We start from the raw sequence: 17,565 nt of genomic DNA, 5'->3' as shown, positions 1-17,565 counted from the left end.
TCAGTCACAACTAATGCTCCAGGGACGTAGGCTGAGGACGCAGCTTCCAGGAACCTCTAGGCAAAAATAGTTTTGGGGGATTTGTTAGTCATCTCAAATAGATATACATAGAAACATCTTTTGACTTATTGTGATAGACTGCAGCATAGTATTTAAACATGGTTGTTAAAATCCAGTATGCAGTTAAGATAAGCATGAGAGTAGTGTACTACAGCTACACAGATCCACAGATTGCTGTGAGGAACATCTTCTAATCACCCAGCAGGTGGCACAGACAGACTACAAAAAAGGTTTTCAAAAGATAGGTATCAATCTATAATCTCTCATGAGGATGTTTAATATCTCTAACAATTTCTTGCTCTTCCTTCTCTCTTCAAACAAGGAAAATGGAACATGACAAAGGAAATTATATGATCATTTACCATTTTAATGTTACCTTTTTGATTTACATTTTAAAATTCAAATTTTTTTATTTATTTTTTTTACAATTTATTAAAGTCAACAAAACCAAGTACAAACGCCACATAAACATTCTGTAACATACACTATTCAGGAAGAATGTACAACTGAAAAAGCACATACAAACGATTTTATCTGGCAAACACCTCTGATGATAAACAATCCAGGGACAGGCGCATTGCTTTATTCATTGCTGGATAAACAGTGAAGGGGTGATACTACCATGAGGACAGTATGTACATTCATCTTACAATGTCATGTCTCTCGGAGACATCCTTTTAAAGATGCTAGTCTATTGTGAGTTATCAAGGTATGACATCAAAGTCGTGCGATGTGCATGGCATGTTCAACTGCATTACATTAAGAACCAACAAGTTAGTTTTGGCAGCAGACTTCATAACAGGAAATGAACAGTTTTACAAAAATAAGGCAACAATTACATATTTCATTCAAAGGCTTCTCATTACATTTTGAGTGACAGTTCAGAGAAATAGAAATTCAACTGTACATATACGATGTGTATGTACCAAGCTGTAGGACATTTCTGTTCATTACATTGATAAGACAGTATGTTCTCAGTTCATTCCATCAATATGGACTGTAGCAAATGATATTGTAATCACAGCAGGAAAATGTAATAACTCGTCAAAATGTTATAAAATGTCCCTCTAAATGGGTTGAAAATGCACTAAAACCTGTTAATGTGACAAATTCCCAGATAATGGAATGACATAACTGCCGATTATTACTTCATAATAATATCAACTAATAGTATTGTAGCTTGAGTTATGACATAACTGCCGATCATTACTTTATAATAATATCAACTAATAGTGTTGTAGCTGGAGTTATTACTTTCTTATTCTTGTTCTTGTTGTTACATTATTACTCAATACTATTATTACATCATCAGATAAAATGTTACACCCCTTATGAAGAAATAATCACCAGTTAATATCATAATGTGAATACAGAATGTTATTACATTATGTGGGAATTAACATTAACAGGTTTTATTACATTTTTGATGGACACTTGGATGGACATTTTATTACATTTTGACAAGTTATTACATTATCTGGCAGTTATTACATCATCAGTTGCTACATGGATCCTGATGTTAGAGCTGAACAGAATAACAGAACAGAAACACACTACAGAGACAATCTCAGCTTTACAAAGACAATGTCTTGTCAACAATCAAAACAGACATGAGAATTTATCAGCAGAGAAGCAATCAGAAATCTTTTCAAGGGAATTTATAAGACTGTCAACAACAAAAGAAATAAAAATGGGGCAACTGAAATTAAAATATTGCATTCACTCTCAGATCAAGATTGCCCAGGGTCAGCAAATGTGATATGACAATGTAACTGCTTCTTTTGCTGTACAATTAGAACGATGGTATTTGGACAAGCATAGGCATAATATCATTTGTGTTGTTCATGTATAAAGGGAATAAATTCATAATGATGATTTGCACCGTTGATGTGTTTGATCCAAGGAAAAAAATAACCTCCCAACATACTAAACTATTGTAGTTTTCAGTGCAGTCATTTGGTAGAAGTCAATAGAAGTCTTAGAAGATGTGGAAACCTAGAGTTAGCAAACTCGAAAAATAAACTAAAGTTAGTGGTCACATAGATATTGAGTGAAAGACAACATTTGAAATAATAATATGGTAGTAAAACTCCATGCTGTCTTGTATTCTTAAATTTTCATTTGTCACGATTGGCTAGAGAATGAATTGGTTGTAATTTGAAACTTGTGTGCAAGAGCAACACACAAAGACTCATCTCAGTCTTACTCACACACTCACTGACTCACTCACTCACTGACTCACTCACACATACAAATGTGTGCACACCCCACATTTGCACAAAGCTAAATCTGATTTGTTTATTTGCATAACAGTGACCCAGCTCACACTACGGTGTCTGAAAGATATGGCCAAGCTGAAATGAATAGACATGTTCTTACAAATGTCACTTTCACAACAGTAAAAGTGAGAGAGAGAGGGGGGGGGGGGTGTGTGTGTGCTGAATGGCTAATTTCTGTAAATATCTTTGATAGAAATAGTTCTCACTCCAAAAGTTGCGGGTTCTGTGTTTTATTTTTTCATCTTAAGCCTATCTTACACATACATATATTCAAACATAGTATAGATATGTGGCAGACCAGTGACGGGCGGGTCTACTGCTCGCTGGCCTTGCCTTTAAACTTGACCACCATGACAGTGATGTTGTCAGGGCAACCGCGGTAGAAGGATTGGAGGACGATGCTCTTGGCGCCGAAATGGGGCTCGTCCAGCCGCTCCTTGATGAAGCGGACCGCCTCCTCGTTGCTGAAGGCGTCCCACAGGCCGTCCGATGCCAGGATCATGAACTCCGGCTGCAGCTTGTCCAGGTCAAAGGACATGATGTCGGGATCAGGGATGACCACGTTGAGGTTCTTCAGGGGGTAATCGCCCAGAGAACGGGACATGGCCAGGATGCCCTGAACACGCCAGGAGCCATTGAAACTGATGAAGCCACCTGGAGAGACAGATAGACAAAGCCAGAGAGGGGAATGGTGAGAAAAATATGTGTGTGTGTGTGTGTGTGTGTGTGTGTGTGTTAGTGGAAGACAAAAATAGAGGGCACAATGAGGATAGGACAAAGTCAAGAATAGAGAAGAGGATAGCACAAAGGTGAGAGGAAGAGAAGAGAAACAGATGTTTTTATGTTACTGCCATTAGAGAACAGAGATGAAAGATATTTTTGTTCCCCTGAACCAGCTAGCAGCAGGTCTATTCATCTGCATCAACTATGAGACTATTGATTCACATGAAAGAACAAAAAATACTATGGATCAGTGCCACCAATGTGTTTTCACTCGCCCAATGCCGGTCTGGCTCGGGGAATGAATTGTTTATATTGGATACAGTTCAATTCATGTCACATCCTGCAAGTACAGCTGTGTGTCCTCTGTAATTGCTAGAGCAGATTACGGGCAGGGAGTTTCACTGGAAGTGTCTGTATTGGACGCAGACTTCCATACAAGGCCAAGACACTTTCCTAGGAACCAGGCTCAGCGTGAAGGGAAGATTTCAGCGTTACACATTCAGTTACTCGGGTGAAGCTCGTTGCTATGGGATCATTGTTAGGCAAATGTTATATACACCCAGCAATAAGAAACAAGAGCCACTATGATATATTAAACATAACCAGTTATACTAATAAGGTCATTAATTAAGCTGATTCATGCAGCAAATATTCATATGCCAAAATACTTGTCTACATTGGTGGTATTGATATGGCCAACAATGAAATAATGAAGTGATAAGTCCTCCCAACTGTCAGTGGCAAACAGATAAAGATCAAGGGAATGGATCCCTTGGGTGCCAATATGTCTGATGTGTAGATCCAAAATTCTTCTCTTTTAAGGAGGAAAGCGTTTGTATCCCCCCCTCTGTGAGGGAGTTTTACTTGTTCTATACCCAGTTATTTGAGAGAGGCCTCACTGTGTTGCATTAGGCTGAAGTGAGCAGCTACTGGACTTTCGTAATCACAATTCCTGATTGCACGTCCTGTGTTCTCCGAAATCCTTGTTTTCAACAATCTGCCGAGGCCACATGGGCATTTCATCATATAAATCACATTAATAGTTTTGCAGGAAATTACTCATTTTGTTTTGTTTGTTTTGCCAGTGAGTGGGTGGGTGGGTTAAGTTTTAGTTTTGAATGTGAAGTTACATAGTTTACATAATTTTCAGAGTCAGCTGAGCTCAGAAAGGATTGATCGGGACAGGTGGAGGCAAATCTGCCCTTATCAACTTTTTGATGGTTAGGGGGTGTTTTAAAAATAACACACAGAGGTTTATCCATGGGTGCGTTGCGAGCAAGGTGCATGGCAATTATATGCAAATATTTTCTTATGATGGAAACTACATTGTTCCCCAGTGATGAATATTGGATAGTGCAAGTGACCCTGTTGTCCAAGGTTTTGGTCCTAGTTTAATTGAGACACGATTAGAAGCCTTGGTTCTCCACATCGACTACTTTTATTTTGAAATCATCATCTGAGCTACAAACAGGGTTCAACTGGATCAACTGAGAAATAGGTAGGGTTTTTTCAAGGGTGTGGGATGATATGATTGATCATGAAGTATAGAATTTCTGTCCGTGCTTTTGCAAAACAGGCTTGTTTGAAGCCCATCACTGTCACATGAACGTCCAAAAGTTCATTCTGTGCGAGTCAAAGCCATATTGAATTTCAGTTGACCATTCTTAATTTGTCCTCTGTTGATGTCCATGTGAAGAAACATTAATACATGGACAAGGTGTGTGTGTGTGTGTGATGTCCTGCTCCAAAAGTCCAACATAATGCGAGGCAAAGCTGGGTCACATTTCAGATTCCATGCTCGCACTGGAAACCTGAAGATGAAAGTCATTACCAAAAAGGAAGTAATTAGTTGTCAGAGCAATCTCAATGAGGTCTAAAATGCTGCGAGTGCTTGGAAAACACTGAAAGAAGTGGTCAACAAATGCAGAGATATTTTCACTCAATGAACCAATGGCAGCTACAATAGATCTGCGATGGTGGATGTCTTTTATTGAAGACTCCATTTAATATTTCTTACACCCTGTAGAATATACTGAGGTGCCTCCATTTGATTTTCTTGTGGCTCTATGATGGTCTTACCTGATGTTTATCATGAGTATTTCTATAGATTATTTAATAGTTAATTCTTGGTATATGTATATAAAGGATTTTTTTTAAACATATTTTCTACAGTGTTTAGGCTATACGTTATTAATTCAGATGTCGATTGTTCTGTCACATTTTGTATGAAATTTTTAATATTTTTTTTTAACTATTCACACAAGCTGGTCATGCAATACTGTAATGGGCATGATGGGTATTTAAGATGGTGTTTATGTATGTTTTGGTTTGAGTTTACAGCTCGAAACATCACTTCATCGGTGCATAGACGGCATTGAAGGGAGCCTATATTATTTGCTCTTGTTGATTTAATCCTTAAAAGGGACGTGAGTGCCCCCATGATACCATGGCATTAATATGAACTCTGTATCTTAAAGAATTAAGGAGATATAGTAGTTTCAAGAAAATCAGTTTATCCTCAGTAATATGCAAATTTATGCTCCAAAGGCGCTCCAAAATCTGTTCAGATCATCTACTCTATAGGGGGAACCTTTGGTGTGAGTATGAAGTGAGTATGAATGTGAGTTCCTATCATGTACTGTTCATGAGTTATGTTCACAAGAATGTCTCTACACAGAGACAGACACACAGATGCCACCATAACAACATAATGTCCTGCACCATGTACCATGGTAGCAGCACATAAACACGAGTTTCAATCAGTATGCTAGTAGTATAGACATGTAGGTGGCACTAAGTAATTAAAACCAATGGCAGAAAAGGTCAGTATCTGTGATCCCATAGTTGTGAGCCTGTTACACAAACAAGTAGACAACAATTCAGTGTGATCAAAAACTGAAGGGTTTTTCAGTACCCAAATGGACCATTAGATGGAGATGATGGGCTATCCTGACTACTGACCATACTGACTAATCTGGCAAACAGCCGTCAATCTCTTCAACACAACGGAGAATATGCAGATAGGGTAGGAGGTAAATTTTGCCTATAAATACATCTTAAATACTTTGTACTGTCTGAGTGCAATTGACAACTCAATCTGCTACTAAAGTAGCATGTTATCAATTACTGGATTATGCTGTTAAAGTAAAGGATGTTGGTTAGCTTTGATGATAACAAGACAATTTATTTGATGTTCTCATGACAATAATCTGAGTTTGGAAGCATCTCAAGTTTTAACTAAAGCCTGCTTCAGCTGCTCAGAATCAGATGAGAACTGGAAGGCAACTGATGCTCACCAGCCTTCTTGATCCTCTTGCGTTCTTTGAGCTGGTAAGGTTTGTGGTCATGTGATAGAGGAATGGCGTTGCCATCTTTATCACAAAGAACTCCACGTGAGTCTCCAACATTGGCCACTGTCAGCTCCTTATCAGACAGCAGGGCCACCAGACATGTAGTACCTGAAACAGAAAGGGCGGACAGGAAAGAGGGATAAAGAGAGATGGAGAGGGGGAGGATGGGAGAGAAAGCAGGGAAGAGAGAATCTAAGACATATCCTCATAACAACCTTAATCCAAAACCAAAACAATACTACGTGAGAGGATAAAACTCACCCCTGTATATGTGCATTTACTCACACTTACAGACTCCTCCAACACACACAGACTTGCACACTGCCCTCCTTGCACTAATACGGCACAATCTAAACACATGCAGCTGCAAACAATGCACAACCCTTTGAAACAGTACTTCAGTAAGTTGTCTTCCTTCTACCACTCTCTGAAATGCTTTCATTTCGTCTCCTTCCTTTCTTTGTTTAGCTTCCCAGCCAGGCAGAACAGAGTCTGGACTGAGATTCTGAGGTCTATTGTGTGAGATCCAAAGCCTGTAGAGAGAGTACAGATCTGCCTGTTTGGCCATCTGCTCACACAGAGCGAAGACAAAACTGGAGAGAGGGGAACAGAGGAGAGAAAAGATGAGAAAGTAGGGGGTCCTACCGTACTGGACCACCCTGAGAGAGAGAAAGACAGAAAAATGGGACAGTATAGTCACACTCTGAGGATTACAGAGTAAACTATTAAAAAACTTGAACACTGATTGGATGCCCGCTATTGTGATATTGGCTTGTGTTCCCGACCGTGGAGTCAGTGGAAACTCTAAAACAAAGGTAGTGAAGGCTGGTTTAAGTGCCATCGTATGAATCTGAATGACCTATTAACTTTTGAGACTTTCCTCAAGTTCTACAACTCAGTGTTAGGTTTGCACTGACTGACAGTCGAGCTGGTTTGTGTAGCAGGCACTCCCAAGGGCTTTGAGCAAAATGAAACAAATCCATCTCCCCAGTGAAGGGTTCTCCCTTCCACTTCAATCACCCAGAGACTAAACATACAGAGGCACCCAGAGCTGATTGAGACATAATGTGTGAGGAGCGAAGCGGGGGAGAGAGGCAGCAGAGGATGCATATGGAATGAAGAGTAAGAGCAGAGGAGGGGTGGAGAGCAAGCAGAAGAGGAGGGAGAGAGAGGGAAAGAGAGATGAGGAAAGAGCGAGAAAAGAGATTACTTCTCAGCAGGACAATGATTTTATTATTCCCATTTATAGCTTTGGGTGAGAAGAAAAATTACAAACAGAAAAATGTGCAAAAAAGGAGCAGGCAGAAAAAAACTAGAAAAACAAGAAAGAGTACCAGCTGGAAAGGAGGCTGTGAAGAATGAAGTGAATATTGATGCCACTTGTAAATTACTTCATAAATCGTTCTCACATTCTGTGAAAAGTCTATTTCTATTAGTTTCATCACTGTATGCGTCCCTAATCGTGCTGCTCATGCCTATAGCTGCCCCTGCACTCTGCTATGCTGTCCAGCTAATTATCCATATCTGGTTCCCATGGTAATAGAGATAATGTACTGAGGTGCCTTGCTAGCACACCCTTCCCCAATTAGCCTAGCCCAGCCAAGCGCACGTTCCTCATTCCCTATTAAAATGGCATCCTAGCCCACATGCTAGTCATGCTAATTGGCTTAGCTTGACCCTGCACACCTCCACCACTCCAATTAGATTAATATCTCAGCTCCAGTTACAGTAGTTCCTAACTCCAATTAGCATCACTGCACAGATTCACTCTCCTCGAGTTAGAAAAGACTCTGCATCCACATGTTGCTCCTGTCAATAAGTCCAGAGAGGATGCATGTGCATTGCACCCAACTACATCATATGGCCTTATGCTCTCAACCAAGCTGCATGATGTTATGGTGAAGAAAAGCGAGGGCAAGACTGTCATAACCCTGTTCCTCCTGGCTCATTGGTTTCAAAGCCTTTCTTATCTTATCATATCTTATCTTCAGTTTATTTAACAGGGACCACTTACAATAAAAGCATAAACCTCTATAAAGTCTGATGCATTGTACAGAGATATAGCTAAACAGCTCATTTTCATCCCCAGTCCCTGTGCAGGTGAACAAAAGTAGAGCATATATTCACAACAACAAATCTTCAAAAAATAGGATGAAATATACATAAACTACAACAAACATTACATAAAATTACAAGACAGTGTATATAACCCCCCCCCCCCCCAAGAGCTGCCATCCTATCCCACCAGGCCTCCTTGGACTCACCGCCAGCACAATCTAACAATCCTTGGACTCCTTCTCACCACCCAGCAGAACTAGCTGCAAAGTAACCTTATGACTGTTAATGTTCAAAACAATGCTATTTATTAGTAGTAGTATCTACATAATTTTACACTACTTTACAATGTGGAAAGCTTCAGGAAATATGTCTACTTTCTGTAATGCACATTGTTTATTCCATGCATTCCATTCTATCCTGCATAACCACCTCATGGTACACTGGACTAAGGCACTACTTGACTGTGTGCAAACGTGTGTGTGTCCTGAAACACATGTCACAGCTGCATAAAGGTTAACAGAATACCACACCACGTTAAGAAGACGGTTTCCATAATAGAGTCTCAGCTTCTGGGCATTCCATCAAAGTCCCATCTCTCTTATCTTTCTTTCGAGCGCTTTTGTTCGCTGATAAACAATGAAGGGATGAACAGACAGGGGGATAAATCTGATACGCTGTTGTCCTGGGGACTGTGAGCTGAATTGAGAGTGCATCTCTCTATTTTCCCTGTCTCTCCCTCTCTGCCAGCTTAATTTAGGCCCTGATTACAACAAAAGCGAGGAGCTGTGCGCCCTAAATGATGCGATTGTTGAATCAGATACAGGGACAAGAATCCAGAACAATTACGTGATCAACTGATCCCCCTGAGACTCTGACTAGGCTGATGGAAAAAAAAAACTGCACAGCACATTCAATCCCTGGCTGTCCAATGCGTGGGACTAGACAACACAAGAGCTTTTTTCATGTAATGTACCTTGACGGTAAGATTATCTGTAAGCTCAGTCTCAGTCCTTCTTACCACGCTGTCCAAACAAAGGATGAGAGAAATATGGAGGGATAATGAAAAGATGCGGGCAGAGAGCAACGGTAAGAATCTCTGGAGTCTGGATGCAACAGGTCACGTAGCTTAAGAAGAGAGCATGAGGGAGAGGCGACGAGGAGAGGAGATTTGCTCAGCGGTCGGTTCGAGAGCGACGCGGATCAGACAGCTTGATGCTTATCAGCGGCATTGGGGGCGGCAGTAAAGGGGGAGGAGGATAAGGATGAAAGAGGATGAAGAGGTCAAGAGCGGGTGAGCACAACAAAAGGTAACGCAGCTTCTCGTGCTTCACATCAACCTTTTTCTGGGGGCTAATAGTCATCTGTCACCTCCGGCCTGGGCGCTCCAAGTCTGGAGATTTTGATTCTCCTCTAGCAATTAGTGTATCATATGACCCCATCATTCTCTGGAGAATGTGGATCTCTTAGCTCAGCTGCAGCAGGGCCTCTCAATGCTTCTTTCATACACACGGCTCCCTCGCTAACTTACATGCGAGTCACATGTGAGATAACTGAGCCGCCTGCGTATGACGTGTTCTCATCCAGGCTGTTCGCTGTTCAGACTTTTAATTCGACATAAGCTTCCACATCCTCTTTTCCCTGTTTTTTTCTTCTTCTTCTTCTTCTTCTTCTTCTTCTTCTTCTTCAGGAATCACTGTGCATTTACGTCTGTTCCAACAGTTACGACATGACCCTGCACATTTTCATCATCCCTTCCACCTCTCCCTTCTTCGCTCTTGCCTCCCACTCAGAAGACAGAGTTAGTCTAATCAGGGGCACCAGGAAAGAGAGGGAGACATTCCCACAGGAACGTCGCATTCCTGCGATTGCAGCGTGTGATGACAGTCCATGTAATCGTCTTATCATCAATATTTCAACTCTTCTTCGCCTGCTTTCTGAATAAACCAATACATCCGCTGTAGGAAAAGCAAATTCACCATCTCTCTCACATACACTCTCTGCCTCCTCTCTTTTCTTGCTCCTGTGTTTTCTCCCTCCACTCTTGTAGGTGTTAAATCAATGGAGGTGGAGGAGAAGCCGGGTGAAACTCTAACTCTGCAGCACATCTCTCTCTCTCCGTTACTCCATCTCTACTATTTTAAAAAAACGATCATCAATAATGTTATCGATGGAACTGATTTATGAAAAACTGATCTTGATGCCAAAAATCACTCTGTTACAATGATTTTTTTAAATGATTTTCTACGCTATATCAAAAGCAAGAACCATACATTATCCAAAGTATATAGTTATATTTAGTTATAATATAAACTCAAAGAACATCTTCATGAATGAAGCACAATGTCTCATTGTCTCTACATTGTATGTTTCTGTGTTTCTCTTCCTCCTCTCCCCCACAGCTCGTCTCTTTCCACTCTTACCTCACCATTTGTTTTTGTTTTTTTCACCTTGATTTATCCATGGAAAGTTGACTGAACACGCAGCTTCAAATTCACACAGCCGCACACATTCACACCGGTCTTCTACTGCTTAGAAAAGCCGCAGCTCCATTAGAGCGGTTGGGGATTAAGTGCCGTGCTCAAAGGCACTTAAGGCCTCGACAGCAGTTGCTGAGGGAGTGGAGAGTGTTACTCATTCACTTTCCCCACCCACAATTTCCCAGCCGGTCTGGGGACTCAAACGGGCAACTTTCCAGTCACAAGTCCACTTCTCTAAACGCAAGGCTACTGCAGCCTCCTGTTTCGGTCTCTATCCTTTTTCCTCTCCTCATTCTCCTCGCCCTTTGATTCTCTCACTCTCTGTTTGTCCCTCTCCTGTCTTTCCTCATCCTTTGTCCCAGGCCAAACCTTTTCTTTTATTGTGGTCCCTTATCCTTTCTTATAGATCTCTATTCTCTTTCTACTGTATAGCTCTTATTGCATAATAAAATGTCCTCCTTCCCTCCACTCCGACCCCTCTCCTACCTCTTCCCATCCATCACTCTCTGTTCCCTCACTCCGCCCTCCCTACATCCCTCCAGAGATAATTACTACAAGCCTTGTGAAGATCAGCCTGTATTTAAACAGCTGAATAAGCATGGCCTGGGGCTGCTGACAGACGCTATTCAACAACAGTCAAGTGAAACAGTAGAGTAGAAAATAATACTTTGCATGCAGCATCATAGGGGACCTTGAAGAAAAAACAAGCATCACTGTTTGACCAATAGTATGACAATGCACCAGTACTGGACTTCTTCCTTATAGCAGCTCATGTAATGAGCAACATTCACTGGCAAAATACATCTGTGATTTGTCATGGAAAGGGTAAGGGGGGGGAGAAGAGGGGCTACATGGTTTTGTGGTCACACATTCAGCAGATATATACACACATTTAGACCATAACTAATGACTGAACCACTGTAGAGTCTAAACAGATACCACAACGTTTTGAGGGAAAAATCCCCAAAAGCTGTCATACATGCAAGCACAGGCGTCTGCATGCATGTGTGCATGTATACACCACGACTCCAAGTATATAGTTAGGTGTACATGTTTATGACAGTTGGGGGGATTTTTTTCTAAATGTCATGGTGTATGACACACAAACACACAAACATATACATACACACACGCACACACATACACACACATAAACACGCACCTGCTTCATTGTAGGTAGCGGAGAGCTTGTCCAGCATTTCTCGGTCCAAGGTGAGGATCTGCTGCTCCAGGATGGAAGGATAAGACAAGCCACTCGTCTCCTTTTTCTCATCCTTCTCCTTGTCTTTTTCTTTTTCTCTCTCTTTCTCTCGTTCGTAGGTCAGTAGCTGCTGGCGGAGAGCCTCAGGCAGGTGGGCCTTGGCAAAGTCAGCAGCCGCCTGATAATGGAGAACAGAGGGAGGCAGAGGGAGAATTACATGGTTGGAGATAATTTTTATCAAAAACACTTGAATGCAACCAAACACATTCTGGTCTACAGATTCATGAGTGTTTTTTTTTATTTTTTAATTGATCATGTTTAATTAGCGGTATAATTCATATGATGCTGATATCATCATATCCAAGAGGATGGGGCCTGGACATTGGGGGTTTACTGAAAGACTGACAAACAATAACAAGGTTGAAAAGGATGCTCTTCTCTGTGGGATGCACTGAAGCCAGAGCCACTCTGTTGACAGCTGCATTATTTAAAAAAAAATAAACAGCAGGAGGTGGCCTGCTCTAAAAATCCTGGACTGTGGCTATTTAGAATGTAGGCCTCAACAAAAACAAATTCAATGTTTTATGAAAAAAAAAAAAAAAAAAAAAAAACACACATTGGTAGATCATTGATTTATTCAAAAGTAGTGCCTATTTTTTATTATTTTGCAGAGTGTTTTCTACACATGTACATGCTCACACTGTATGTGGAGAGTGGAGTGGACAGTGGGCTACAGTAGCAGTAACCTGCTTGTCCTCTCTGCCTTGCTGAAACACAGATAAATCACAGATAAACAAACAGAGATAAGGAAAGGAAAAGTGCATCGCCAGTCAAATGCACACAAACACGCACACACACACACAGACACACACACACACACACCCCACTGTGGGATAGAGCTGAGCTAGAGAAACTGTATCCTCTCCCCTATCCATTCTACCCTAAGGATAACACCATCCACTAAACCTCTTTTCACAGATTCACGCTGCCTTTCCAGAGCAATAACACCTCCTTCGTTCCCCTCTCCTGACTCAGGGCCAGGCGGGGAAGACACACCAGTCCAAGGTCGTGAAGTTCAAAATGTTCCAAGCATAAATGTCAGATAATATACTGCTGACACTCCGCTCATCTACAGCATCCCAGATTCATTGTATCTCAAATTTCTTAAATCTTTTTCACTTGCAGAAAGTCTGAAGCGCCGGTGGAATGAGAATGTAGGATGAGGCAATCAAGGCTGCAGAACAGAAACAGATTGTAATTTCTTGGCGCAGAATAATAATGATGAGGTCACAGGACAGAGACCCATATATGACCCCTATATCTCAAGTGCTCATACAATGTACTCATTTAGCTCTCTCTCTCTCATGGGCTTTCTCTCCTATCTTTACCTCCCTCTCTTCCTCCCTCCATCCATATCTCATTCTACTCTGGGAAATTACTTCCAAGGACTTTGATAACCCTTTTCCCTTGTTCTCCCTCTCTCTCTATTCACATGAAAACACACACTTCTGCTCCTCCACAGTCACATCTCGACAGCGCCCTTGCTGCCTTCCTCTACAACCTCCGTTGCTCTTCCCATCTCTTCTTCTCTGACCCCCAAACATTTCCATTGTTTCTCTCTTTGGTGCATTCACTCTCATTTCTCCATTTCCCACAATCCCTCCTCTCTCCTCTCTGCTTCCGCAGCGATGTTCAGGCCCTAAGGCTAGCATGCCTTGACTATGGCTTTCTCTTGCTTCTCTCATTCTTTTTTATTCTTTCATGCTCTCTCTTTCTCATTCTCCCACACTCTACGTCTTTCTCTCGTTCCTCCATCTCAGTCTGAAGGCATATCGAACATCGTCCCAGACATTCCTTCACCATGCAGTTACCACGCAGGGTGCAGGAGTCATAAACTGAGTTCAGAGGTTATAAATAAGAGTGGGAAGTCTTTTGTCTGCCTGGGTTTTACTGCAACCATTACTGAACAGTTTAATAGTCTGTGCATCAGTCCTTTACAAAGCACCCGGGCACAAAGCCTGTTTTTCCCAGCCCAGCTATACACCTCCTGACTATTTGTCTGTCTGTGCGTTCACATGTATGTGTCTGTTTGTGTAGGAGAGAGCGTGATTGCATGTGTGTGTCATTATATACACGATTAAAAATAGGCCTAATTGCTATACATCAGATGTTAGTGTATGCAAGGATAAGCCTGGGGAAAGCAGACAGTGTGACTGAGTGGGAAATGGAGGGTAAGTCTTGGTTATCTGACCATCTAACCTGCCGGCTCACCAGATCAACACATCAGACACCTGGCTGCAACATCAGCATCTGCACCAGCTGCAGCTTAGAGGATGAAAGGAGGGAAGGGCGGATGAGGGAGGGATAGAGGGATGGACAGGGATGAAGACTGTGTGTGGGAGAGAGGGATGAAGACAGGATGGCAAGGATCAAAGATAGGGAGACGGGGGGGGCAAACGGTGGGTGAGATTAACGGATGGCATGGGAGCACAAAGGAGGAATGCAGCAAGGGAAGAAAGGATGAGAGGGCAGAGCCAGAGTAAATGGGCTGTACAGGGTTGGCTAAGGCAATCCTCTATGGGAGAATTAGAATGGTTGAAAGAGACAGAGAGAGGGGTCAAAGTGAGAGGAGTTTATGTAATCGCTTTCTTTACTGCTGAATGCACAACGATGGACAAAGTAAAACTGAGCAGAAAGTGGAAAGAGGGGTGGAGAGGTGATCAAGGAGTTTTTATGGTCATGGGGAAAGAGATATGAGAGTGAGGAAAGAGGAAAGAGATATGAGTGTGTTTGTGAGAGAAAAGAGTTTCAATATCTTGAAAAAAGGCAGGATGAAGCAATCCACTAGTATCCACTTGAATCAAGTGTCAACTAGAACATGGCACTTGATGCAAGAAAATTCTTGGAACAAGTTGATCTTCAAGGAAAACAAGCGGAAATATCTCACCCCACTGACAGATTTATTCCACTCGCTGCAAGAAAAATACGATTTTAACAGCTAATACTGGATAAATGACTTTTAAGATGGATATTTTTTTCGCAGTGCAGACAAACAATTTCTTTAACTCCCAATACAGCAGAGTGCAATCAGTCATGGGTGTGTAGAGTGTCACATTGGGCTCTCCTTCACAGCAGACTTCACATGAAGCACACACGCAAGCACAAACAAGTGTTTGCATGCACAGACACGCATGCACGCACACATACACACACACACACAACACACACACTTATCCTTTCTCAACAGGGCCACCTACAACATTTCACCCTTTGCATCATCCATCCTGTTCCCTAAACACTCCCTGTTAACTCCTAACTCTAAGCCAATCAGATGCTCAGTCCAACAGAAATAGTCAGGCCTTTTAACAGTTCCATCCATCACACTCCCAGGCCGGTAGAAATAAGGAAAGTCATCCGAGTTTTCCTTTAGAATCACCCTGAGGGAGTTTCATAAGTGAAGTAGAAAAATCTCTTTCTGCGGTCTCTCTGACAGATCAAGCAGGCAGACGGAGAGAAGAGGAAGAAAGGAAGAGGGGGAGAGACCGAGGAGGAGTGTAAGAACCGTTCATTAGCATCACTCAGGAACATCATTAAAAGAGAGGGGGAGACAGACAGAGAGACCGTCTCTCTCCGGTTTAAAGACAGAGGCTGGAGAGAGTGACAGAGAACCATCAAAGGAATAAAAAGCAGAGAAAGCAGAGGAGACACTAGACTGGAGAAGAGGGAGTCTGGGAAAAGAGCATTTCAAAATATTTCCCTTTGTTGTTTTGTTTCCCAATTTGTGCAGAATCATCCTTCAGTAGCGCTTCATTACAATTGCAAAATTCATCCCCAAGGAGGCCGTGCTTGTCATTCTACTTTATTCTACATAATATGCATTGAGTGTGAAATGCAGTGTTCCTATGCGCTTATTGCTATAGCCTAGGTAGTAGAAAGGATACTTTATAAATGAAATAAAATAAAATAAAATAGGATAAAATATTAATACATGATGGGGAGACAAGATAAGAAGGCTTGTGATTTGCAGAAGGAAAATACGGAGCTATATCGAACTTCAATATGTCACAATACAAAAATGTGACAATATGTATCGTGGAGCAGAAAAATTAATCACGATATCAAATCCATTTTATTCTGCATAGTAATCACAAATGAGATGGCTTGCCCATCTCAATTTCACAAACTCTCCATCCAGATTATATTATTTGCACTTTGTAATGACATTTTTAAATTGTTGTTTACATTCCAGCAAGCAAATGCCATCGCTAGAAAGATTTGTGTCTCAGAAATAAACATAATTCTGCACCGTCATACTTTGTTGTCATTAAACTTTTATTTATTGCATCATATCGTGGTTGTATTGAATTGTGAACCCCATATTGCATGTCGTCCCTTCCATAGGTTTCAGTGAGCTATAGGCCCCGTCTCTATCAGAAGGCATGTGGGCCGTCCGCTGCAGAGACGTAGCATGTTTCTCCTCAGACTGACATTGCAGAGCTCTGTCTGTCTATGGGGCTGTGGAGAACACTAGCAGGGAGCCCTAATTTCATTATCTCACACCTGAGCTATGTGTCAAGGCCGTGCCAAGTGCAGGTCGTGGGTGGGTGTGAGAAAGCCTGTGTGTGTGTGTTGGGGCTGTAAAGGGTTGTCACATAATCAAAAATAGAAACCCTCTTCCTGCGTCCTTAGTGGAATGTGAATTAAGGCAGGCAACCAACAAAGGGGTTAAGGACACTGAGTTGCACATAAACACATAAGCACACACACACACAAATGATCTGGAAACCTTATTTTTTCTACATTGTAAAACATCATCTTAAACCGATAACCGATATTTTGTTTAGTCTTGAGATCTTATTTTTCTTTAAATGATGGGAAAAAATCTGCCAAGTGTCATTTTCTTGATACAAGCGGATCTGCCTTATGCTGCATTGTTTCAAAATACTGACACATTTCTAGAATATTCCTGAAAAAGACTGCATTGGAAACCCACTGGTTGATTTTTTTTTCACTTGCTTTGAGAAAAATAAGATTTTAAGACTGAATAGGAGACTAAATAACGTGTTCAGATGGATATTATTTTATTGTTTACCATATAACGAGACATCCCGTGCAGTTTGAGGCTGCAGCCAGATTGGAGCTGTTTGTGTGGCCTTGAAAGCATCCCTCTTGCACCCAAACTCCCAGATTTTACCCAGGCATCCCAAAACTATTTCACTTTCCCAACCATTAAATCTCACCCTAAACCACAACAAACACTAAAAGTACAGACAGGCTTTGGGGTTGGTGGGTTGGGGTGGGAGGGACGGGAGGGGGGGTGGCACTGTGAACTTCAAATCTACTTTAGCTGCCAAACACACACACCATGCAAACACACACACTCCACTATAAATATCAGTCAAAAAAACATTCATATT

At 41.6% G+C, this 17,565-nt stretch overlaps 1 protein-coding gene across 2 annotated transcripts in view; it reads right to left on the bottom strand.

Moving 5' to 3' along the window:
• Nucleotides 1-430: 430 nt before the first annotated feature.
• The window catches only part of ppm1lb (protein phosphatase, Mg2+/Mn2+ dependent, 1Lb), a 38,186-nt gene continuing 21,051 nt past the window's right edge, over nucleotides 431-17,565 (bottom strand). For both annotated transcript variants that reach the window (XM_071521069.1, XM_071521075.1), the window contains exons 2-4: nucleotides 12,110-12,326; nucleotides 6,359-6,520; nucleotides 431-2,993 (exon numbers count right to left, since the gene is read on the bottom strand). In XM_071521069.1, the coding sequence (XP_071377170.1) occupies nucleotides 2,653-2,993; nucleotides 6,359-6,520; nucleotides 12,110-12,326 (720 nt within the window). In that variant the 3' untranslated portion in view covers nucleotides 431-2,652. The remainder of the gene's footprint in view (nucleotides 2,994-6,358; nucleotides 6,521-12,109; nucleotides 12,327-17,565) is intronic.

The sequence above is a fragment of the Centroberyx affinis genome, unplaced genomic scaffold (genome assembly GCF_046629955.1).
Source record: "Centroberyx affinis isolate AG114_WGS23_722 - 3 ecotype Tasmania unplaced genomic scaffold, CSIRO-AGI_Caff_v1 ptg000076l_1, whole genome shotgun sequence".
Classification (NCBI taxonomy): Eukaryota; Metazoa; Chordata; class Actinopteri; order Beryciformes; family Berycidae; genus Centroberyx; species Centroberyx affinis.
Note: the sequence above shows the minus strand (reverse complement) of the source record. Positions and strands in the feature narration are given on the sequence as shown.